General features: G+C 46.8%; 1 protein-coding gene across 2 annotated transcripts in view; it reads left to right on the top strand.

The window, feature by feature from the left end:
• The window catches only part of PDE8A (phosphodiesterase 8A), a 144,914-nt gene that overhangs the window by 60,261 nt on the left and 59,772 nt on the right, over window positions 1–24,881 (top strand). The window contains exons 2-5 of one of the 2 annotated variants that reach the window (XM_046008120.1): window positions 11,636–11,692; window positions 13,951–14,141; window positions 19,980–20,036; window positions 20,882–20,936. In XM_046008120.1, the coding sequence (XP_045864076.1) occupies window positions 11,636–11,692; window positions 13,951–14,141; window positions 19,980–20,036; window positions 20,882–20,936 (360 nt within the window). The remainder of the gene's footprint in view (window positions 1–11,635; window positions 11,693–13,950; window positions 14,142–19,979; window positions 20,037–20,881; window positions 20,937–24,881) is intronic. The other variant, XM_046008121.1, reaches the window with a different exon arrangement.

Below are 24,881 nucleotides of genomic sequence, written 5' to 3'. Positions count from 1 at the left end.
ACTTCAAGGAGAGAGAGATGAGTTCGCTATCACGGTAGGGGACCTCAGCACCTTTCAGAGATGGACCTGTCCAGCAGGCAGAAAGCCAGTAAGGACATGATGGAACGCAATACCACCATCAGTCAAGTGGATAGAATTGATATCTGTAGATGACTTCACCCAATAGTAAAGTATACATGTCCCCCCCACCCCCACCCCGCCAAGTTCCTGTAGAACATTCACTAAGATAGACCACATTCTGGGCCACAACACTTGAACAAATCTGAAAGAACAGAAATCATATAATGTCTGATTTTAGACCACAGTGGAAGTAGAAATCAGTAACAGACAACTGGAAAATCCCCAAATATGTGGAGATTAAACAACACACTTCTAAATAATACATGGGTTAAAGAAGAAATTTCAAAAGAAATTTTAAAATACTTTGAGTAAATGAAGATTAAACACAACTTATAGAGATTTGTGAGATGCAGCAAAAACAGTGCTTAGAACACGTAATTTAAAAAGGTTGATCGAAGATTGGTAATCTAAGTTACCACCTTAGGAAACTTGGGGGATAAAAGAAGAGCAAACTAAATCCAACGTAAGCAGAAGAAAAGAAATAATAGGAATTAAGGCAGAATTTAATGAAATTGAAAACAGGAAATCAGTAGAGAAAAATTAATGAAACCAAAAGCTGGTTCATTGAAAAGATCAGTAAAATCGGTAAGCCTCCATCCAGGCTAGCTAAAAAAGAGCAGATACAAATTCTGAATATCAGAAATGAAAGAAGGAACTTCATTACAGATTCCATGGAAGTTAAAAGGTTAATATTATAAATAATTCTGTGCCCACAGACTTGATAACCTAGATGAAATGGACCAGTTCCTTGAAAGACACAAACTGTGAAAACTCACAAGAATTTGATGCTCTGAATAAGCCAATATCTAGTGAAGAAATTAAGCCAGTAATGAATAACCTTCTAAAACAAAGTGCCAGGCCAGTATGGCTTCCCTGCTGAACTCTACTGGACATTTAAGGAAGAGACTTACACTAAGTCTCTACAGTCTCAGAAGGTAGAGGCAGAGGGACTGCCTCCTGCCTCATTCTGTGAAGCCAGCATTATCTTAATACCAAAACCAGATAAAGACATTGCAGGAAAAGAAAACTACAAACCAGTATCTCTCATGAACATATAGGTAAAAATTCCCAACAAAGTACTAGTAAATCAAATAAAAACGGTATAAAAAGAATTTTGGGCCACTCCAAGTAGGCTTTATCCCAGGTAAGTGATGCTGGTGGTTCAACATTAGAAAATCTACTAATGTAATCTATCATGTCAGCAGCCTAAAAAGGAAAAATCACATGATTATATCAGTAAATGCAGAAAAAGCATTTTTTAAAAAAGATTTTGAGAGAGAGAATGAGAGAGAGTGAGCACTAGAAGTGGAGGGTCAGAGGGAGAAGCAGACTCCCTGCTGAGCAGGGAGCCCAATCCGGGACTCGATCCTGGGACTCCAGGATCATGACCTGAACCGAAGGCAGTCGCTTAGCCAACTGAGCCACCCAGGTGCCTCCAGAAAAAGCATTTGACAGAATCCAAAACCCATTCATGATAAAAAAAAAAAAAAAACAAAAAAAAAACCTCTCCGTAAACTAGGAATAGAAGGGAACGTCCTCGAATTGGTAAAGAGTATCTACAGTAAGCCTGCATCATACTTCATGATGAGAAACTTGAAGCTTTCTTGCCAAGATCAGGTGTATGGCAGTAAAGTGTCCCCGCCTCTCACCACTCCTTTTCAGCATCACCCTGGCAACTTCTGCTAATGCACCGAGACAAGGAAAGGAAATAGAAGGTGTGCAGTTGGGAAGGAAGACTTAAAACTGTTTTTGTTTACAGATGACATCATTTATGTAGAAAATCTAAAATAATTGATAGAAAAACTAACAATTGACAGAATTCACAAGTGATTATAGCAAGGTTGCAGGACACAAGGTTAATACATAAAAGTCATTGCATGGGACGCCTAATGGCTCAGTCGGTTAAGCCTCTGCCTTCGCCTCAGGTCATGATCCCGGGATCCCGTGATTGACCCCTGCTTTGGGCTCCCTGCTCAGTGGGGAGCCTGCTTCCCCTCCTCCCCACTTGTGCTCTCTCTCACTATTTCTGTCTCTCTCTCTCTCTCAAATAAAATCTTTAAAAAAGAATTAATAAGATGAACTTCATTAAAATTAAAAACTGCTCTGTGAAAGACAGTGGAATATTAGCCAGCACCAAAAAGACCTGAACTAATTACGAATCCATTGAGGGTGTAGAGGAACCTTAAATGCATTTGCTAAGTAGAAGAAACCAACCTGAAAAGGCTCTGTACTCGGACGATTCCAACTCTAGGACAGTCTGGAAAAAAGCAAAACTGGAGACAGTAGGAAGATAAGTGGTTAAGTGGTTACCAGGGGTGGGAGGAGATAATCAGGCAGAACATGGAGGATTTTTAGGGCAGGGAAAATATTCCATATGAATATTTGGAATATTCAAAATATCCATCATTATGGATAATCATATAATGATGGGTACGTATATTTATACATTTCTTCAAAACCATAGCGTGTACACGGCCGAGAATGAAGCCCAAGGTAAAATATGGATTTGGGCTGATTATGTTCTGTCTGTATGAGTTCATCTTTGGTAAAAAAATGTACCATTCTGGTGAGCGATGATGATGATGGGGAGGGATATCCATGATGAGAGTAGAGGATAGAGGATATAAGGGAGATCTCTGCACCTGCTTTTTAGTTTGTTTTGTGTTTTTACGATTTTATTTATTTATTTGACACAGAGATTACAAGTAGGCAGAGAGGCAGGCAGAGAGAAAGAAGGAAGCAAGCTCCCTAATCCCAGGACCCTGAGATCATGACCTGAGCCAAAGGCAGAGGCTTAACCCACTGAGCCACCCAGGTGCCCCTGCTTTTTAGTTTTGATAGAAACCTAAAACTGCTCTGAAAAAATAATCTTATAAATGTATTTAGTTTGGGGGGCGCCTGGGTGGCTCAGTGGGTTAAGCCTCTGCCTTCGGCTCAGGTCATGATCTCAGGGTCCTGGGATCAAGCCCCGCATCGGGCTCCCTGCATAGCAGGGAGCCTGCATTCTCCTCTCTCTCTGCCTGCCTCTCTGCCTACTTGTGATCTCTCTGTCAAATAAATAAATAAAATCTTAAAAAAAAAAAAATAAATGTATTTAGTTTGGAAGATGTAAATATGCATTTTTTCCTGTATAAATACCAGGTAACCTCTGGTCAGGATTTTACCTTAAAACCCTTAGGAAGCAGCAACCTTGGGAGAGTACATCCTCCCGGGGAAGCCTCCAGCCCGGGCTGTTGCTGCTACTTGCAGAGAGAGAGAGAGAGTGTGTGTGTGTATGTGGGGGTGTGTGTGTGGGTGTGGCGGGGGGGGGGTGCCGTCATCCAAAGCTTGGGACCAAGGCTCCAGCCCTCATCCCTGATCTTCTGGATCCCAGGCCTCATCTGACTCGGGTGGTTCTTCACACTCTCTGTTGGTGTCGACCGTCACCCCTGCTGTATACTTCCCTCTCTCCCCTGCGCTTTCTCCTCTGAAACCCAAACTTCAGTTTTCCTTGGGACATAAGAAACAACTTCTTCCTTGATTTTTCAGAGCTGGTTGGTGGAAATTTAGAATTAGACATAATTAATAGTGGAAGTATTCCAAAAAAGAAGCTTTAAAGAAACCCATGTTACTTAAGAAAAACAGTGTAGGTCAGTGCGAAGACTTGGGTAGCCCTCATAAAACAGGGCTCGTCAAAGACGTGGTTTCCACAGCAGAACCTCCGGCTGTGGGCTGCGCCGTCCCGAGGCTCTGATGGTTTAACGCAGGAAGGGGGTCGGGGTGAGACTCTGGCAGACTCTCTCAGAACATTCTGTCTGTTAGCTCCACACCTGGTGAGAATTTCCTCATTGCTCTAGAACGAAAGCAGGGCGCTGTGAATACTCGTGCGTCCCCCTCCACTAGTGAGGATGGCCACACATCACGGCACCTGTCATTGCAGGCCCGGTGCGCTGCAGAGGGGCATGTCTGTCACTCCCTGAAGCTTGGCAGTCACTCTTCTCTAGACCAGGCTCTGCAAAGTCAGGAGACACATGGGCTTTCGGGGGGGAAGGGTCAGAGTTTAAACCCCCATCTTTCCGGTCTCCGGAATCCTGGCTGTGGGAACTGTGGGGGTGATTCTGGATCATTTATTCTGTTGTGTGGGTCTTCGTTCTTGGTGTAGTCCCTGTGGGGTTCAGGAGCTAACCCAATGCAGCCTCGGCTGGCGTTCACGGTCAGGATGCTAGCAGCGGGCAGTTGGCTGGCAGGCAGCCTTAGGAGCTCTCGAACAAGGCTCCGTGCTATCGGAGTGTGCGGTATGTGACCTCAACGTGCGCAGGAGTCAGTCGTACGGAGGCCTGGACTGAACTCCTCCCGGAGCAGGCCAGGATGCTCGTTAATTTATAGCTGGGAATCTTTCTTGTCTATATCCCGATCATCTCTACCTGCTGGATTCAGTGTTTTCTTTTCTTTTTTTTTTTTTAATATTTTATTTATTTGACAGAGAGAGATATCACAACTAGGCAGAGAGGCAAGCAGAGAGAGAGGAGGAAGCAGGCTCCCTGCGGAGCAGAGAGCCCGATGCGGGCCTCGATCCCAGGACCCTGAGATCATGACCTGAGCCGAAGGCAGCGGCTTAATCCACTGAGCCACCCAGGCGCCCCTCAGTGACACATTTAAAACGAAGCTTAGGGTTGGGTTATCCCACGATGGGCTATATCTTATGGTTCATTTTCTTGTCACTTTTGGAGGCAGTCTTCTTTGAGTGTTTCAGGAAAACCTTTATTTGTCCCTTGTACCAAATACATTAATATGGTATTTAACAACTAGGTCCTATTTTTTACGCATGATATTTCAAGGTATCACGAAGTGGATGGTTCTTTGTGATTACCTTTGTGAATTCTAGAGATTATCTATGTGAATTCTAGAGTTTACCTTTGTGCTCTGAAAGAAATACCTCTTTGGAAAAATTAAGTTTTTAAAATGCCTTAAAGTGTGTATGTGTAAAAAAAAAAAGTGTGTATGTGTGTGTAAGGTTGTAGTTTCCTAGCAAAAGCTTCTTGGAAAATCTTTTCTGTACATACTTTAGAATTTATTGGGCGTTTGCTCACAGTCAGGCATTTAATCCAGACCCCATTTTATGCTCGACAGTGTGGATTTAGGGAAAAAAGGACCAGACCAGTTTTACCCAAGCATGTGACTTGATTTTGGCATTCAGTTGGGGAAAAAGTCTCCTTGTAAATGTTTGCTGTTTAATTTGACTGAAGGGACAATCAGGAGCAGGTAGGGAGAGAAGAAAGAGATTGGACATTGGGGATGGATGTGGAGCATTTGGCCTGCTGGGAGAAGGACCCCGGAGAGCAGTTAGCTTTGCCGCAGGGTAGATCTTGGTGCCATCTTGTGGGTGGCTCTGGAAAGAACCAAGCAGACCCACACCAGCTTCTACCGGGATGCCTTGCAGAACTCCAAATTTCCATCAACACCTAAATAAAACCTGTAAGTCAGATATCAGAACTCCAGTCTAGAAACCAGTAGAACTGCTTATGTCCTATCCATACGCAAGTCCTCATCACCCTGACTCCAGAATGCCCCAAAGCCATCTGCTTGTCTCCATGACAACCCCTGGGCTGCAGGGCCATCCTCTCTTACTTGGACTGCTGTGGAAGCTTCCTCAGTGGTTTCCTTGCCTCTTCTGTCACTGTCCCACTGTCCATTCCCCACCAGGGAGCCATTGAAAATATAAAGGGGCTCTGTTTAAAGGGATCTGTTTAAAAAATAAAAAGTAGATCCTATCACTTTTTTGTATAAAACTCTCCAGTGGCTTTTGATGAAATTTAGGATAAAGCTCAAGTTTCTCGCTCTGGCTTAGAAAGCTCTGCGTCTTACTGCCCCTGTCTAGCCATAACCTCATCTCCTGCCTCCCTCCCCCTTCCTTTCCTTGAATGCCCCATTCCCACCATAGGTCCCATGCACCCCTGTTCCCTCTGCTGGGGGCTCCTTCTTCCGTTCCTTGTATGGCTGCCTTCTTCTCATTCAGATCTCGTCTTCCACATTACTGCCTCAGAGAGGCCTTCCTGGACTCTGATTCAAAATAGCACCCTATTTAGTCTCCGTCACCTCTCCCCCTGTTAGGTAGACATACTGTCTGTCCTGTTCTCTGTTGGGTGTCAAATGCCTAGGAAACCAGTTAGCATACCGTGGGTGCCCAGCAAAGATTGGTCAAGTGGGTGAATGCTGCTTTCTAGGTTCTCGGTCTTATTTCCACTCAGTATGGTGAGGGTCACGTGATTTTAGGCCTTCCCAAATGGAGCATAAAAAGACCACAGGAATTCAGTTCCCCTGAATGGGTCTTACTCTCATCATTGTCATTTACCAACTGCCTAACCACCCTGCCCTGAGCTTCAGTCTTTTCATCAATAAAATGGAGTTAATGAGTTTACCTTACTGGGAGGGGAGGGCTAAATTGGATTTAAGTATAGTTGGAAGAGTATTTAGCATATAATAGGCACCTCCTTTCTCTAGTAAAACTATGATGTTGTCAGTGTGCACAGTTTCCCCTCCTGCAACTCAAGGACAGGGTTGGGCCCTTCTTCGTACTCCCTGGTACCTGGCCAGCTCCTTGCTTGGCTTAAAGCAGACCAGTACATGGTCCCCAGGCGGCTGGGCTAATCCTGACTCTTCCCACCCAGGAACGGGTGTCTCCTGTCTTGTGGAAGGTGTCCACGTCCCTTTGACCAAGTTACCACTCTGGGTGGAGAGAAAGACAGTAGGGATGTCCTGGGAAGACCTGGAAGGGAAGGTTGGCTCAGGGCAAAATCGATTTATGACTTTGCTGGAGTTCCTAGGTTTGTAGACAATTAATGTAAATTGATCCCAGCATAACTTTTGTTTCTAATAAAGGGGATGTAGGAAAAAGAATAGATCACATGATTCTTTTGTGGTTCCTAGAGTTTAGGCTTTCGTAAGAGTCCTTCTTGAAATAAAGTATATATGAAAATGTTCTGGAAAATGGAAGTACTGTATCACAAGTACCTGTGTATGTAGAAACTAGTATGAGTATGATTTCTGGATAAACGAACGATTCAGAAAGATTAGCCATTGAGTAAACACTGATTCAAAAATATTTCTTCAACAACTACCGTACCAGGGACTGTTTTGGATACTGGAAATACAGCAATGAATAAAGGAGATAAGTCCCTGTCTTCATAGCGTGGACATTCTTAGTAGGAGAGGCAGACAGTAAAGATGGTAAATAGTAAAATATGCAATTTTGCAAATGATGACTGAGCGCTACAGAGAAAAAAAAACAAAGCAGCCAAGAGATAGGGTTGGTTTGGGCGAACAGATGTTTAAAATAGATTCGCGTTCTGTATCTCTTTTCTCTCCCACCCCCCACCCAGGATCCAGATTCATAACCCTGGTTTGGCCTTCTAGTGTCACTTCTAAACGTTAGGTCAGTTAGGCAAACAAAAGAAATCTGATACCTGGTTTGTCCAAGTTTCAGTAGTAATTCATTTTCATGTTTCTGTCAGCCATATTTAGAAATATTACTTTACTAAAATACAGAAAGAGACTTTTTACAATCTCTCTTTAACAATAAGTATTAATAGGGGCGCCTGGGTGGCTCAGTGGGTTAAAGCCTCTGCCTTCGGCTCAGGTCATGATCCCAGAGTCCTGGGATCGAGCCCCGCATCGGGCTCTCCGCTCAGCGGGAAGCCTGCTTCCCCCTCTCTCTCTGCCTGCCTCTTTGCCTACTTGTGATCTCTGTCTGTCAAATTAAATAAATAAAATCTTAAAAAAAAAAATTAATAAGTACATATCTAAAAATCCAGAAGACTAAACTCAACGACTTGTATAATTACCAATATCCGTGAACATAGTGTTGTTTCTGTGTTGCCTAAAGATAGCAATTGCCTTTGAGGCTGAAAGATTACATCAGAGCTGTGATATTAAAATTAACTTAAGGAGGACTAACCTCTTTTAAATATTAATGTGCACAACCAGTTACTAAAAGAACCATGACCTTGAAGCATTAGGTCAGTTTGATTCTGATTTTCATGCACAAAGAAAGAATTCGAGAATTCTATAGTTCTGATCCCCTTTTCCAGAACACTTGGGAAGTTGTTTACTCTTTGAGGGCCCACTGCTGACGTCCGCTCACTGAGTAATGTCATCAGATTTCCTGGTGGTGGTTATTTTGGGGGGGCAGTGGTAAGTAGTTGTCCGGCTCTGCTGGGACACTGCTCGACAGAGGTCCTGAGAGCCGGATGTACCCCGTAGACAGGATGTGAGGTTCAAATGCAGTCTAGTTAAGTAAATAAAGTAAGTGTTCGGTGGTAAATAGAATTGTCGAAACATTAATGTTTTAAAATGATATCGTTAAAATTGTACCGAAGCAAGATTTATTTTTTTTTAAATCTATAACTTCTTTTATTTCTTAAAATGAATGCAGTAGTGAGTTATTTTTGTAAGTTGAGATCATAAAGTTATATTTTCCTTTGTGAAAGTTATTTCACCCACTTTTGGTGTGGACCGTGTGCTCAGAGTTGTGTTCCTGGGAGCGATAAGGCTTTGCCCTGAACCATTCATACTTTTATCTTGTCCCTTAGTTTATAATCAACACTATATATAATGTGTGTGTGTGTATGCACACGTGTATATTCTACAAACATCCTAGTTATCATTTTTAAATCATTTAAAATTTTTTTTTAAGATTTTTTTTTAGTTTATTTATTTGACAGAGAGAGAGATCACAAGTAGGCAGAGAGGCAGGCAGAGAGAGAGGAGGATGCAGGCTCCCTGCGGAGCAGAGAGTCCGATGCGGGGCTCGGTCCTAGGACCCTGAGATTATGACCTGAGCCGAAGCAGCGGCTTAATCCACTGAGCCACCCAGGCGCCCCAATCATTTTAAATTTTATTTAAAAATAAAAATTTTAAATTATTACTTTTTCCCCCCTCTCTGTTTCCTTAAGTTTGTACTGTTGACTTTCTCAAACTTGGTGACTTGAAAGCTTGGTAAATGTACCCCATTCTTGTTTGGTGACAAAAGGATTTAAGGCTGTGAATCTTGTCTCTGAGTAAAATTTAGCAGCATCCCATAAGTTTCATTACATGATATTTTCATTTTTACTATTTTCCAGATAATCTGTAGGTATAATTTGCATTTCCCTCTCTGACCAGGCAACTGCACGTTAGTATTTAAAAGTTTTTCAGAGCAGTGGTGTTTGTTGATTTTGCTTAAGTTCATGTTTTTAATTTCTGGTTTGATGGCATTATGGTTGAAAAATAAAAATGGTACCATTTTTCAGCAACGTGTTTTAAGGTTTTCTCTGTGACCCAGTGTATCAAATGTTTTTATACTATTCATAAGTATTTTTTTGCTCCTTTGAGACCTTTTTTGCCTACTTGACCCTTCAGAGCCAATCACCTTAGAGTCCTCTGTCAGAGGCTGCGGCTCTGTGCTCACGTAAGGGACCCCAGCACTGGCTGGCTGCTGCCTTCTCTTGGGCTTCCCACTCCCGAGTCATCTGCTTTCTCCTATGAAACTGTGCCCCTGTTATAGAAAATCAGCGAAATGATTTTCCTTCTCTTTCTTCCCCTGTCATTTTCTTCCCCCCTTTTCTTTCTCCTGAGTAGGTCACTGCATTCTCCAAGCAGTGGGTTTGTGTCCATCCATTCGTTCCTTTAAACTTTGTGTGTAAAAACCGACAGAAAACTCTTTGTTCGGATTGGTCTCTCACAGTGCCTCTCATTTTCCTTCTGAGTGCACCGCGAGCGAATGATTGTGTAGACCAGACCTCTCTTCGAAGACCCTCCTGGCCTTGGCCTCTCTGCGGCCGGCCTGCAGCTCCACAGCGCGGGGGGTTAGATGGTGGTGGGGGAGGTCTGTCCTCCCAGCCTCCCGCCTGGTACAGCGTCCTCCTCAGTCTTAGGTCTGGAATAGTAGTGGCCCTGGCTCTTCTTAGGCCTTCCAAGAGATAAAGTCGTCACAAAGAAGATCAGAAACTGAACTGGTGTCCCATAGTTGGTAGACAGCAACTTCCAGCAGTGAGAAATAAACACAGACTTCCCCCATCCCGAGCAAGCTTTGTTCCATGTGTTTACTGTGGGGTAGATCGCTGCTTGAGGGGAGACATGGGAGGTGGGCTGTCAGGTAGGAAATACCTTGTGGGAAAGCTTATAGACCTAGGTCTTCCGCTGCATTTTTTTTTTTTTTTTGGCCATGGATCATACCACCACCCGGAGGCCTGGGGATCCCTTTAGCACTTAACAGTGTTTCTGGGAAAATTGCAGAATGTGTCTGCTCCTCTGGGATCAACTCAGTGCCAGCATCCATCACTCAGGGCTGTGTTTCAGCCCCATGTTCTTCCTCCCCTGGGCTCCCTTATGCAGCGCACGGACCGCCCAAACCTTCCGGTGGTCCTGGGTTTGCAGTGAAATCCCAGCTACCACGTGCTGACTCTGTGGCCTTAAACAAGGTACTTGGAACCTCAGTTCTCCAACCGTAAACCTCACTGTGTTGCTTTGAAGACTGAGCAAGATGACGCATGTCCAGCCGTTAGCCTCGCGCCCAGTATTCGCTAAGCGCCTCCGCTGGTGTTTTGATTTGGTTGTGGCGTTGCGTTTACCTGTGTCATTTAGTGCTGAGTTCTCAAACACATAAACAGTTATTGATAAATACTGTGCCGCTCTGTAACATGAAACTGTTAACACTCTCAGTGGGGCTTCCTTGGCTCTGATGGCCCATGATTCTAACTTCTGAATTTCATTATGTATGTGCCATGGTTTTTTCTTTAAAGATTTATTTATTTATCAGACAGAGATCACAAGTAGGCAGAGCGGCAGGCCGGGGGTGAGGGGTGGGAGCAGGCTTCCTGCCGAAGAGAGAGCCCGATGCGGGGCTCAATCCCAGGACCCTGGGATCATGACCTGAGCCAAAGGCAGAGGCTGTAACCCACTGAACCACCCAGGTGCCCCAGGAGAAAGATAGAGGCAATCAGTGTTCATTCGGTGTCTAATTTCCGGAGGCCCTTCCTATTGTAAACTCATTTGATCTTTGTGACAAATGAGAAGCTTAAGATTGAGGAAGGTTGAGTAGTTCGCTTAAGGTCACACCCTGCGAGGAAAAGCAGAGCCAGGTCAGGTTCATTCCACGGCTCCCTCCCTGCTCTGCATCTTCCCTGAGGGTTAGGAGGAGATCGCTGGGATTCTGTGTATTAAGATTTAATTTATGTAATTTTTCTCTGGAGTAAAAATCTCATTTTCATCTGTGGCACTGATTAGAGAGAAAATTTTTTTTTTTAAAGATTTTATTTATTTACTTGACAGAGAGAGATCACAAGCAGGCAGAGAGGCAGGCAGAGAGAGAGGGAAGCAGGCTCACTGCTGAGCAGAGAGCCCGATGCGGGACTCGATCCCAGGACCCTGAGATCATGACCTGAGCCGAAGGCAGCGGCTTAACCCACTGAGCCACCCAGGCGCCCTGGAGAGAAATTTTAGAGTGATCTTATCTTTAAAAAAAAAAAAGTTCTTTTTTGAGCACACCTTTTTCTTACAGGTAGCAGTAGCTGACGTGCAGTTCGGCCCCATGAGATTTCATCCAGATCAGCTCCAGGTAATGATAAACCAATACTAAACCATGCTGTAGTTTTTACATGTTGATTTTCTTTAAAGAGGGGGAGGGAGAGGGCCTAACAGTGAAAGCAGTTTTCTGTTTTAGTTAATAGTAGTGGATCCACGTTAAAGTCCTGAAGCTGGTAATAATACTCTAGTTAAACAAGAATGTATTTTTCTTGGACACACACACGTGTGCACCTTATTTTGAAAGGTTCAGCAATAAAGAAGAGAATGTGCATAATTGTTGGGGGGCGGGGAGAGCAAAGGCGGCAAAATCTTAACAGTTGATGAAGATAGAAATAGAAGGGCCCACTAGCGTTCGGTACACTCAAAGCTTTCCTATAGGTTTGAAATTTTCCAGTGCAAAAAAGCAAAAGCATGGTCTTTCCTGCGTTGCTGAATCAGCTCTATCAGAAAATATTTAAATGAGCAGATCCAAAGTATTAGACAACATAAGCTGTTGAAATTGAGCTCCAGTATTATTGGATGCTTCCCGCACACAAGCCATGTTTACTGTTAGGACGGGCAGAGCTGTGCTCTCTTAATTCTGGGCATTTGTGGTGGATGTGCACGGGTAAACTCAGGAGGAGCTGACCTTCGGGGACAGGGTCTCCGGCAGCATTGCAGTCCTTCTCACAGGCTGCCCACCTCCACCTTACCACCGTTGTCCTCATGAGGCCATCCGGGTCTGAAGAGACGGAAGGAACAGTGCGCTTCCGACCTAGACCTGGCCGGCGTGGTGGGGGTGGGGGGCGGCGGTGGGGGTGCCTGTCTGTAGAAGAGAGACACCGCAGATGCAGGCCTCACCTGACCCAGGCCAGGCAAGGGGACAGCAAGCCGTCATCCTGGGCAGAGGCACAGGGGCCACCCCTTGGGCCTGGTGCTGTGCCTGTGTCACTCAACTGATGGTTTTCTTTACTTTGTCATTTGCTATCGATCAGAACTTTATTAATTGATTTTTATTGAAATGAAGTTGACCTCTAACATTATATCGGTTTCAGGAGTACAACAGTCATTCAACATTTATATCCATTAGGAAGTGACCAGCACTATAACTCTGGCTACCATGTGTCACCATAAAATGTTCTATATTGTTAACTGTAATCCCCCTGCCATGCATTGTATCCCCAGGTCATATATATTTTATCACTGGGAGCTTACCGTATTTATTTATTTGAGAGCAGAGGTAAAGGGGTTGTGGGGAGAGGGAGAGAGAGAGAGAATCTTAAGCAGGCTCCAGGCCCAGCGCTGGGCATGGAGCCTGACATGGGGCTCGATCTCACAACCCTGAGATCCTGACCTGAGCCAAAATCAAGAGTCAGGTGCTTTACCGACTGAGCCACCCAGGTACCCCTGGAAGTTTACCCTTAATCCCTTGCCCTAAGACAAGTATCATATGATTGAACTTATATGTGGAATTTAAAACAGTAAACCACCATCACCAACAGCAAAAAGCAGAAGCAGACTTGGAACAATCTGGTGGTTTCCAGAGGGAAGGGAGATTGAGGGATTGCCTGGCCAGTTACGAGGTATTATATTTGGGTCTACTTGAAATATCTTGTCATCAAAGTAATATTTTTTAAGTTGGAGGAATTACATAAAATCTTGAGTCAAAAACATTTAAATACATTATTTAAAGTTTTAACTATTTGGGGCTCCTGGGTGGTTCAGTGGGTTAAGACTCTGCCTTTGGCTCAGGTCATATCTCAGGGTCCTGGGATGGAGCCCCATGTCGGGCTCTCTGCCCAGTGGGGAGTCTGCTTCTCCATCTCCCCCTGCCTCTGACCCCCACTCAGGCTCCCTCTCTCTCTCTCAAATAAATAAAATATATAAAAAAAAGTTTTAAGTATTCTAAAAGTTTGACTAAAATAGTTTGAGTTTTTGCCATCCAGGGAACTTATCTAGTTAACTTACTCTTAACTAAAATAAGTATTTGGGTGTCGTAGTTAAAATAGTTTCAAGATAAAATGCTTAAGCTTTTGTTGAGTTCTGCCCGTGGGCTTATTAGCAAAAGAATATGACCCATGCACTTGGACATCCAGATAAGAGCAGATAAAATAGAACTAGTTTGGGGGAGCTGAGTGGTGATGTCTGTGAGTTATGTGTAGGAGGATTTCTGTCAGCAGATTGTTGTGTTCACATCTGTGTACTTGCCTTGAAAACACTTGGGAGTTTTCTGTGTCATGTTAAGAAATGACCATTCTAACCATGACTTTTTTTTTTTTTTTAAAAAGTGCTCGTTCTTTTTTGATTCAGGTACTTTTAGTGTTTACCAAAGAAGATAACCAGTGTAATGGATTCTGCAGGGCGTGTGAAAAAGCAGGGTTTAAGTGCACAGTTACCAAGGAGGCTCAGGCTGTTCTTGCCTGTTTCCTGGACAAACATCATGACATCATCATCATCGACCACAGAAACCCCCGGCAGCTGGACGCAGAGGCGCTGTGCAGGTGAGTCTGGGATGTGGGCCTGAGTAGCCCCACGGGCATGTGTGACAGTGAGAACAGCCCAGAAATACACCAAGTAAAATTCACTGTCTTCTAAGGTGCCTTCTGTGCACATAAAATAGTAAGACATAAGGACATCATTATTTCTAGAACTGGCCTTCCTCTGTTTTGTTTTACTTCGCTTAAAACAGTTTATGTGTATATGTAAATGAAAACCACGAAGTGTTAAAACGAAACTCAGCCTGTGACTAACTGCAACATCACCCGCAGATGATGGCAACAGGAGCTGATGAAATGTTCCAGATGTTTTTAAAGTTATACAAGATTGAAAATTGTCTTCTACTGTTAGGCGAATGTGCCTGGTTTATAGCACTTGCAGAATACCAGAGTGTGTGGACTGGGTTGCTTCGTAGGAGGCTTCAGAGAAGCGTAGACCGTCATGTGTACAGTCCTCTACTAAGTTCCCGCCCCCAGCATCCCGCCTCGTTGGGGTGGGGTTCCCAAGGGGAAGCTCTGAGCAGCAGAGGTTCTTTCTTGCTGAGCCCAACTTAATCCCTTTTCCCAGATTTCCAGCCTTCGAGGGCAGGAATGGCCTGTCCCGGAGGCAGCGTATGTGCACTGCTCCCGGCGGCTCTGCCAGCCTCGCGTGGCCCCTTCCCGGCAGTAGCCCTCGCGAGCGCAGCTCCAGAACCAAAAGTCTCAGCCAGGTTTGAATGGCCCGGTGAAGAGTAAGCAGGATGGCCGTCTTCCTGTGCTGTGCAGGGAGCAGATGACGGCAGATGCGGCCCCCGAGCATACTCCTTTCCTGAGGGCTGTGTCACGGTCCTGGCCAAGAAGCTCCGGTTTTTCTTGCTAGCTCTGTTCTACCACACCACCTCCACGTTGTGGCTGAGGGTGTGTGTCTGTTGTGGCTGACGCGGCAGGGGGATCCTTATGCCGTAGTTAGTGAGTTTTCTAGAGGCAAGAGTAGGCCCTAATTTAATTTCCTAAGTTACTTTCATCTCGATTCTGGCCATGCCTGGTTTAAAGGTCATCCCTTTAAGGGAACCTGCCCACTATGGAAGGTTCCTTCAACGAGTTATTCCCGGCTCTCCCTCCTCAACCTGTCCCTCTGCTGATTTATACAGCTCATGAGGTCTTAGCCCTGGCAGAGCTCTGTCCTTTCCTTCCTCTTCCTTTTGGGATACCTAATCAACACCACCCATGAAGGGTTTTTCATCAGTTGCTGACTTACCTAAACAACTAGCATTGGTCTGTATCTCTCTACTGGGGACATTTGGAACTCCTTATACTCCTTATCAGCTGCCTTGCTGAAGGCCAAATATTCTGTGTCTGTGACATTTCCAAATCCACTGGCTGAGGAACCGTACTTGGCAAGTCTTCTCGGTTCTGGGCACGGTCTTTGGTACTAGAGCTCCACAGGCAAGTAAGACGTGGTTCTTGCCTCCGGAGAGCTGCTGTTGTAGTTGGCAAGTGAGTGTCTCAGCACAGGCTCTAAGTGCCCACGAGGAGCACATGCGAAGAGCCGCAGGGGCCTGTGTCAGGGAGAGCCACACAGGACATTCGGCCTGAGTCGTAAAGGATGGGGAGGAGTTTTGAAAGAAAGAGAGGTGGGAAAAACCTTCCAGGTGCAGGGAGCAGCATGTGTAGGACCAGGCAGGTAGACGGGGCTTCTCCGCTCCGTATGGATGGCTGCAGGGCTGGGCGGGCTAGGATGTGGCCAGGAGCAGGCAGGAGCCTCATCAGGAGGGCCTTCAGTGCTGAGCCAAAGGCTCGCACGTAGCCTGTAGGCGACTGGGACGCTGATGTGGCCTGTGCAGGCGAGTGGGGAGCAGGCGGAGGGTCCGTGGCTGCCAGCTGGAGCACAGAGGAGCCAAGGCCGTTGTGAGGCTGTCGGAGGCCGTCTTGTGCCTAGTTACAGGCGTTTACTGTCAAGAGACCCATGAAGTTGACGGACGAGAGCTGGCCGCAGCGGTTCGGAAGCCAGCGGTGGGCTGCTAGCCACCTCCGGAGCTGGGAGAGCAGGGGACGGCCGGGATTCCCACTGCGGCTCTCTGCTCTGTACCCTGGAGGCCGAGCCGCCCTCCGCACATTTGAGTCCTGAAGCTGAGGGATCAGCCGGACCCACGGGAAGGAGACGGGAAGATGCTCCACGTCAGTGTCACGGTCATGCTGAGCCTGGGATGCCGGCGGAGCTGAGCGGCCAGAGAAACCGACGCCGGAGCTGAGCCCCCGAGCCCTGCCCGCAGCCCCCCGGTCCCTGCTGCCTCTCGGGTCTTCACTCTCCACATCCGGGGACCCCAAGACCTAGAGCGGAGGGAGATGGGCAGAGACCTGGGTTTCTCTGACACGTTAGGAGGGGCCAGAGCCTAAGGAGCGCGCGAACAGCCCTTGGCGTGTTGTGGCTTCAGAGCAGCAGAGCACTCCGCTTCTCGGGAGCAGGTGGGGAGCAGGAGAGAGCCGGCCGAAGGGCTGCCTGGGGCCAGGGCCGCCTCTCTGAGCAGGGGCAGGCCCGGGGTGGGGGGGTGTGGAGGAGGGCCGCCGCCGCCAAGGGCCCAGCAGAGGCGAGCAAGGGAGGCTTCTGTGACCCTCTCCGCGAGGCTCCCAGTGGGCTTGATCCCGCCTCCCTTCAAGGGTGAATGACAGGATAAAGGCCTGTGAAGAGCTGCCAGATAACAGGGGTTGGGGGGTGCAGGGGACGGCCTTGAAGACTGAGAAAATGATTCACCGCAAGAAACCGAAGAACCTCTCAGAAGCTCTGTGCCTAGGGTACTCGGAGGGATGAAGAACTGTTCTGTCGTGCTCCAGGAGCAGGGCTCTGTCGTGAAAGGGAGGACGGGAGAGCAGCCTGCGAGGGAGCCGGAGGGCACCTGCCGAGCAGGTGTAGGCCACGCTCGGGAGCAGGACTCCACTCGGGTGCCGGATGCCTGCGACCATCTCTGGGTTCACCTCAGTCCACGGCTCCTTTTCACCATGCTAATTCCAGTCTTTTCTATCTGAAACTCACTCCCCACCATGAAAGGAGCAGCAGCGACACGCAGGGAACGGAGCTGTTGTAAAAGTTAACTCACCGCAGGGCTTTGCCGGGCTCTCGCAGTCCGCCTCTGTGCCCCGGCCTTTCCTCTGGGCTTGTGCTGAGACCGTCATCATATGTGTCTGTAGTTGCCCCCCATACCCACGTCTACTCTTCCTAGTAACAGAATTTCTAGTGTTTAGCGGGGCCTCTGGCCAGCTGGAAAATGCACACATTCCCCAGCTTTTCTTGCAGCAGGCCAGTGGGAATGGCCTGTGCATCTTCGGGAAAGTATCCTGCTTCTAGAATGTGGGTGTCATGGCTGTCTGTCTCAGACCACGAAGAAACCAAGTGGAGCCAAGAGTCAGGAAACCCGTCACGAGCCCGGCTCCCAGTGCTGCCGCCGCCACCGCCTCCGGCCGCCTCTGCGCATCTTCTCCGTGGGAGAACAGTCTTGCCTACGCTGTTGTTTGGAGTTTTCTCCTGTGCATTATCCCGTCAAGTCCTAGTGCTTCCCAGCACGCTCACATGGTCTCTGAGAATCTTGTGCTAGAGATTCGCGCCTTCTCTCTTCTCTGACTTCTCGGATCCTGCCTTCCTAACATCTGGGTGTATAATTTTGATGACGCTAAGTAATTTCTTTCTTCATTTTCCTGAATCCTACAGTAAAGGGTTGTATTTTTTCATTTGTTTGTTTGTTTATCCCAACCCAATTTCCTTACATTTCTATTTTCTAGTCCGTTCTTCCTCCTTACGGGCCAGAACAAGTCAGGAGTACCTCTGCCATTTCATACAGTGTTGGCCTCCTTGGCAGGTACCACCTTGCTTCTAGGTAAACGTGGCCTTCCTTTCTGCTTTGTCCTTAGCCCAGTGCCCGCCCTCCTTCCTGTGTCCCGAGCAAGTCATGCAGAATGACCTCGTGAGTGGATCTGCACAGTTACCTACTTGCTATTTACACCACTCAGGTCTCTGTTTTTCTTCTGAAAAGAGGAGAGCTGATTTGAGATAGCTGACTGCATACTTAAATTCGCCTTTTCTTTCTTGAGATCTTGGTGATACGACGGAAGTATGAACACAAGAATAAGTACGTGCCCTCAGAAGTCATGGAAATACCATTCGTGGGTGCCCGTCTCTCCCTGGGTAGGATTCGTGCTGAGCTCAGTAGCAGCGCACAGTTTCAAGAAGTGAGCTGGCCTTGTCTGTGTGAGTGTCCACTGTGCCAGTCAGCTTCCACGCTTGGACAGCCCTTCCTTGGGCCTGCTCCCGGAAGGTGAGCGCGGCTCTTCTCCAGGCAGGGAGAGCCTGGTGGCACCGGGGACTGGCACCTGGTCGGCAGACCCGCAGCGACCCATCCAGGGCCTCTTCCAGTTCAGTAGGCATGAGGCACCCTGGAGGTTGGCTGCCTCTGGCATCAACAGGCAGACGGGAGCTGAATGGACTGGACACTGGGAAAAGCAGAAACACGGAGAGAGAGGTGTGAGCCGCACGGCCCAGGAGAGCTGACTGACTCGTCCCTAGAGCTGCATGTCCATCCCTGAGCGACTTCTGTACCCCACATCCAGTCTTTGTCTGTCATTAGACTCAGCCTTGAGAACATGAAGCCCCCATGTCATGAGGCAGGGCTGTGCTGGGGGACATGGCCACGCCGCTCGTTTAGGCACCCACTGTGACTGCTTTCACGCGACAGTGGCAGAGTGGAGTGGTTGTGACAGTTGGCCCGGCTCACGAAGCCTTGAACACTTGCCATCAGGCCCTTTACGGAAAAAGTTTGCCAAACGGAGATACCCGTTGTGCGTGCTGAGGTGACGTCCTCAGATGCGTCTGGAAAGGCTACGTTCTGTAGCATCCTTTGGAGAATCGGGAAAGAATCACGCAGATGGTTTTCTGTGTTCTGTGACTCAGGAGTGGTTCTGGTTCTTGAACTAACAGAACAGAGGTCATGCAGTAAGTCTTGGCTGTTCTCCATCCCAGACACTTGCTAGGAGGCCAGCACACTTCTGACGTGACTGGGAACGGTCACTCCGTTCTCCTGCTGAAGCCCATCCCGTGTGAGGCTTCCTTTCAGCCCAGGGCTGCCTTCCCCCCCTTCCTGTGGCGTGGCTCGCATCTGCTCCGGTGTCCCGCTTGCCTTCCCCCCTCAAAATGTAGGGTGAGCTCTTGTCCACCCCCATTGGACCCGTCCCTCCTCCCGCTCCTCCTCTCCCGGGTCACGTTGATTTCTGCCCTGTCTGATCGGCTGCGTTTTTGTTCCTGGGAAGCGGCTTCTCCAGAAGGGGTGAATGCGCTCTGTGGGGAGCCTCGTACTTTTAGTGGGGGCAGCGACCCTGTCTCCTCACCAGCCCTCCATTCTTCCTCTTTCTTCCAGGTGATGATTCTCTGCTTTCTGACGGGTTAGAACATCTTGCATTTCCTAGTTTTGAATTTCTGTTGCTACCGCTTTTGCCTAGCTAGGAGCTCTTTGTTTGTACAGCTTGGGGTGCTGACCTTTGGGCTTTGTCCCCTCTGTAGCCACGGCCATCATCTTGCCGTAACACACATGTACTCGCCTTTGGCAGGGAGAGACGGTCACCCCAGTCACGTAAGCCCCAGCAGGAGTGTTTCTCCCCCTGGCGCTGCTTGGATTAACAAAGGCCAGAATGAGGAGCAGGCCCTTAGGGTGACTTGTCTGCTGAGCGGGGCACGATCAATTAGCTGAGAAGGTAAAGCTAGAGCGTGACTTGCTCCCTCTTCCACCTCTCCCCAGCTGTAATCGTTCTACTGAGATTCGGTGTATCTTTTTTTTTTTAAGAATTGCTTTACATTTATTTTAAAATTTGTTTTCTTTAAAGGTCTATTAGATCATCAAAACTCTCTGAAAACACAATTATTATTGGTGTAGTACGCAGGTAAGCTCTCATTTTTTTTGAGGTTGAAGTTCAGGTATCTGTGTCGTGCTGGCCCTTAGCAGGGGCCTAAGCACCCATGGTCTATGCCAGGTGTGACTCTCTTCAGTGGCGTTGTCTTCTTTCTTATTTTCTTCCACTTCACCAGTTAACTCCCTCATGGGAGTTTCTGCTCTCCAGTGAGCTTTTGTGATTCTGGACTGCCGTTCACTTTAGAAATAGGCAAACCACCAGAGACTTCCCATTCTTAAAAGTACAAATTGTATCCAGGGACACCTCCCCAGGGCTTTCTGACTCCCAAGTACCTATGAAGTTTTGATTCATATGTAAACGGGGGAAGTCTTTTATTTCATCCTGAAATTGGAGGTAAGGAAGAATAGAAATATGTTAGGAGAAGGGCAGTATTCAGATAAATGTTATTTAGCTTATATACTTTTGTAGGTAGAAGAAAGGATTCTTTGTCCTTTAAACTTTTTTCCAGAGCTCTTAGGGGAGAAGAGGTTTTTTTTTTTGGTTTTTTTTTGTTGTTTTTTTTTTAAAGAAACTTCAAGTAGAAGAAAATGGGGAAGAATTTGAATTAAAATTCTTACATATCAAGTATGTATGTGGTTACTTCTGTATCCTGGCCATTAATGCAGAGTCTCTGTAATTCGCGTTGCCAGAAAGCGACATACACAACTAAAACAGAAAACTGTTTTCAATTTTATACTTCCGATTGGTATATTAATCTAATTTCATTGAAAAGTATTTAATATATGACAGTCTTAGTATTATGTAAATTAGTGAATAAAGAGGTGAGCTGTAATTGATAAAAATGGTCTCTAACCCTTTCCTGTGTTCTTCTGAAGGACGGATAGAGAAGAGTCATCTGTGATGCCCCTCATTGCTGCTGGCTTTACGAGGGTATGTACCCACTTCCTTGTTATGCGAGTATAATTCAGCATGAGAAATTAAATTATCTCCGGTGAGAGCCAGCAAAAGTTTTGAATTCATTTGAAGAAAAAAAGTTTGTTGTCCTTGTGCTGTTGCAGTTTGGTTTAACTCTAGAACTTTGTAATCTTAATAATCTACGACACTTTACGTTTTTGTGCTCTCAAACTTACGCCCGCTAAAGTCATCTAAACATCATAAAATCTCCTGTAATGTCATACTGACTCGGAGTTACCCCATATGATGTGTTGTTACAACGCTGACATGTATGGGTGCAACTTGAAAGGCAGTTCAAGGATTCTGGAAATGAGGCAGCCCACACATCTCTCAGTGCTCCTCTGTTGGGTTTCCCTAAGCCAGAGGCTTCTAAAGGCTTTGGTCAGTTGCCAGTGAGCCTTGGGAATCATGATGGAGAGAACTTATGTAAGACTGATCCTGGGACTCATTTGTGACCTAAATTTATATGTGGGAGGTAATCCAGATACCCCAAGCCACAGATTAAGATTAAAGTGGAACTGGGTGGTAGGTCATATTCCTGGGTACCGGCAGAAGCAAATGCAGGTCCTCTCTAGAGCAAGACGCCGTCATCTCTGGCTCAGAGAATCTCTGCAAGTAATTGCTCGAAGGCAGCTTGCCTCATTCCCCAGAAGCGGATCAGTCCACAGGCGATGAGGCATTGCGAGTGAGAGCTGGCGGGGGGAAAGAGCAGAAACAGACCCTCAGGGCCCATACACACCAGATTTATCAGGCTCAAATCATAAAGGAATTACGCTTATTATATGTACAGAATAAAAGACGCGCAAATGTCTGCAAGAAATAGGACTATAAAAAGTGACACAGCACATTGTAAGCAGAACATAATTGAATTTTGAAAAATGAACACATTATAACTGAAAAATTCAAAACGTAGTGGTCTGAAGAAACTACCCAGCATGTAGCACAGAGATTCAGTAACAGAAGGTAAGCTAGAGAGGTTAAGAAGTGTGGAGGATAGAGTGGATGGTTTAGCATATACGTAGCCGGAGTTCCCGGAGGAAGGAGAGAGAATGGGGCAGAGGCGATATTTGAAGATAAGTTTCCAGAACTGAGGAAAGACTGTAGTCCATAGGTGCAGAAATTCCAACAAATCCAAGGAAGCGTAAATAAAAAGCAGACCCATCATAGTGAAAATCTCACCAGGAAAAAAAAGATGACTTTCAGAAGAATAATGACTTAACAGCTAGCTTCTCAGCAGTGGTAAAAAGAAAATGGAAAATAGTGGGATTCACTTCCAATGTGATGAAATTGCTGCTACCTGGAGCGGTAACCCCAGCAGAGGGCTTTCTACGAAGAGGCTGACACACTGTCAGCCCTATGGAAATGGGGAGAGTTTGTACGGGGTCTGCTTCAAGCAGAAGAAGGTGATTCCCAAGTGGAAGTCTTGAAGCGCAAGAAGGAACAAAGCCAGAAAATGCTGACTATGGGGGTAAACATAAGCACCCATTTACTGTATGAAACAGTCATAGTAAAGTCTCATCTGATTAGAGCTAACAGCGGGAGAAGGATGCCTAGCCGAATCCTTGTTCGCCTTCCAGGGCATAAAATTCAGAGTCCCCAAGTGCCCTGTCGGAGGCAAAGGATTGAGAAAGGACTCCACTGCTACCACAGATGAACTCGGACAGAAACTTGAAGAGGAGGGAGGAGGGATGAAGTGGAGGGAAGTGGGGAGCAGTGAACCTGCCGTGCCCGCCTCCCCCGTCCCCGTCTCTGCGGCTCTCCCTCCTCCCCCTGTGCATGCGCACACACAGGTGTGCGTGTGCGTGAACAACCTGCCGCGTACCTTTATTTGTGGTTAGAGAACGTATGAAATGTAAGTAGAATATGATCTGTATCTGCCTAGGCGTCATGTTAGACCTGAAAGGAAAAACACAGACTGGAAGGTTGAATAATCTTCCAACAGAGAGAATGTGCCAAAAGAAAAATTTGAACAATAGGTCAGTCTCTAAATTCTAGACTATCTTAGCAAAAACGTAGGCATTTTCAAGGTTTGTGGGGAGGAGCTGGAGGTAAAAGCGTTCTCAGGGCTTATCTAGCCAACATGGGTGGGGGGAGCCGGTGGTGAAAGTTTTTGGAAGTTTTCTTCTGGGAAATGCGTAGACGAGAACATTTGTTCTCTGGGAGATAGTTGATTCTGGGGGTGATTGGCATCTTGTTTTCAAACAGTAGTAAAGAAATCTGGGTCATCCTTTGAGATCAGAGAGAAGGAAGGAACCATTAATAGAAACGTTTAACAAACCTTCCAAATTCGCGAGAGGAAGTACGAACTTTACAGCAGCTTGGTCAGACTGGCTGACACAAGGAGAAGGGAGCAACCGTGTGAAACCAGTCATGAAGACACAGTAAGACAAAAGGAGTAAAATCAAGTGTATGCGAACAGACTAATTTCTCCCATTTTTTTTTTAAAAAAGATATGCTGCCGGACTGGTTTATTAAGTATAGTTATACGACATTTCTAAGACAGTGATAAAAGCTTAGTAACAAATGAACAAAGGTAGCAAGTAAATGCAGACAAAAACCACAGATTCCAATACTAACATCCAGTAATATGGAACTTAAGATGTTATTCCACACACACACACAATTTTATATAAAAAGCACACATTAGATTATCAGTTTGATGGTTCGCCCCCTTTTTTTGGCAACCCCCAGAACATACCTCCCCGCATTGCCTCACCTCCAGGAATCCATACAAAGTTGTCTGAGAAAAACCCAGGGCAGCCAGTGGGAAGGTGGGTGTTCCCGCAAGTACAGAATCTGGGGTGGAGAGCTGTGGACCCCTCACTGGTGGATCCCAGATCGTGCCACACTCCAGCCTGCTGGGCAGAACACTCACACAAGGACACAAACTGGCCCAACTAACTCTGTACATCTTTATGTCACTACTCTTGGGCTTCAGAACTAGCTTTATTTATCTGTCTGTCTGTCATCTATCTATCTATCTATAGCAAGGACCTCTGAAGTTTCCACTTTCTAGTGAAACTTGGGGTTTGATGATGTGACCTGCCTTGGAGTCTTTGCCTGCTGACAGTCCCCAGAGGTCCTGAAGCTTTATATGTATGTGTATATGTATATATATGAGACTTTGTATGAAGTCTCTTTGAAAGGGCATAGATGCGTGTTGGGAATGCGTGGGTTTGAAATTCCCGGCAAGGCAGCGCCCTGGCAGAGCTGTGTGGACTGGAGAGAGCGTCCTGGAAGAAGGCCCAGCACACCTCAGTCCCTCTGTTTTCTTAGTGTGATCGAGCTGTCATGAAGCTCACTTGAAAATGCCAGAGCGGCCGACGCACACATTCTCCCCCATCTCACCCTCACACTTGGTCAAGGGGTCCCCGGAGGCCTTTGCTAGGACCATCTCAGGTGCACGTCCCCAAGCACAGAAGCTTGAAAGTAGTCACTGTAGAGGTACGTGACCTGGCAGGCAAGGCAGCAGCAGGCCCCCCATTAGGTGGGTGAGGAATTCAAGTGGATGGCCAGTCCTCAGGGACCACGGGGAAGATGAATCTTGCTTTGAGCAGGGTCCCGTACTTTCACGGAACAACGGGTACTGAGCTGACACAGGGCACGGTGACTCTGCCAAGTCCCATGGCTGGTAGGCAGTGATGCCAACGCTTGACTCAGCCCCAGTCCTGACAACCCTGCAGTGAGGTCTCTAGTCTTCAAGGGGGCAGTCAGTTCTTGTACGGGTTAGCGCCGTCGTTCGGGATTTCAGGATGGATGGAGACCTGCTTGCTTCCTCAGTCTGGCATTTGTTGACTAACATCTGAAAAGTTCAGGCTTGGTGCACCTCAGGACTGGTTGTGCCTGAGAGTCCCCGGAAAAGCTTCCCTGGAGAGGCTCTTCGGGTGGTGTTGGCGGCCCTGCACACTGGTGTCAGTCTGT

The sequence above is a fragment of the Meles meles genome, chromosome 6 (assembly GCF_922984935.1).
Source record: "Meles meles chromosome 6, mMelMel3.1 paternal haplotype, whole genome shotgun sequence".
Taxonomy (NCBI): Eukaryota; Metazoa; Chordata; class Mammalia; order Carnivora; family Mustelidae; genus Meles; species Meles meles.
Note: the sequence above shows the minus strand (reverse complement) of the source record. Positions and strands in the feature narration are given on the sequence as shown.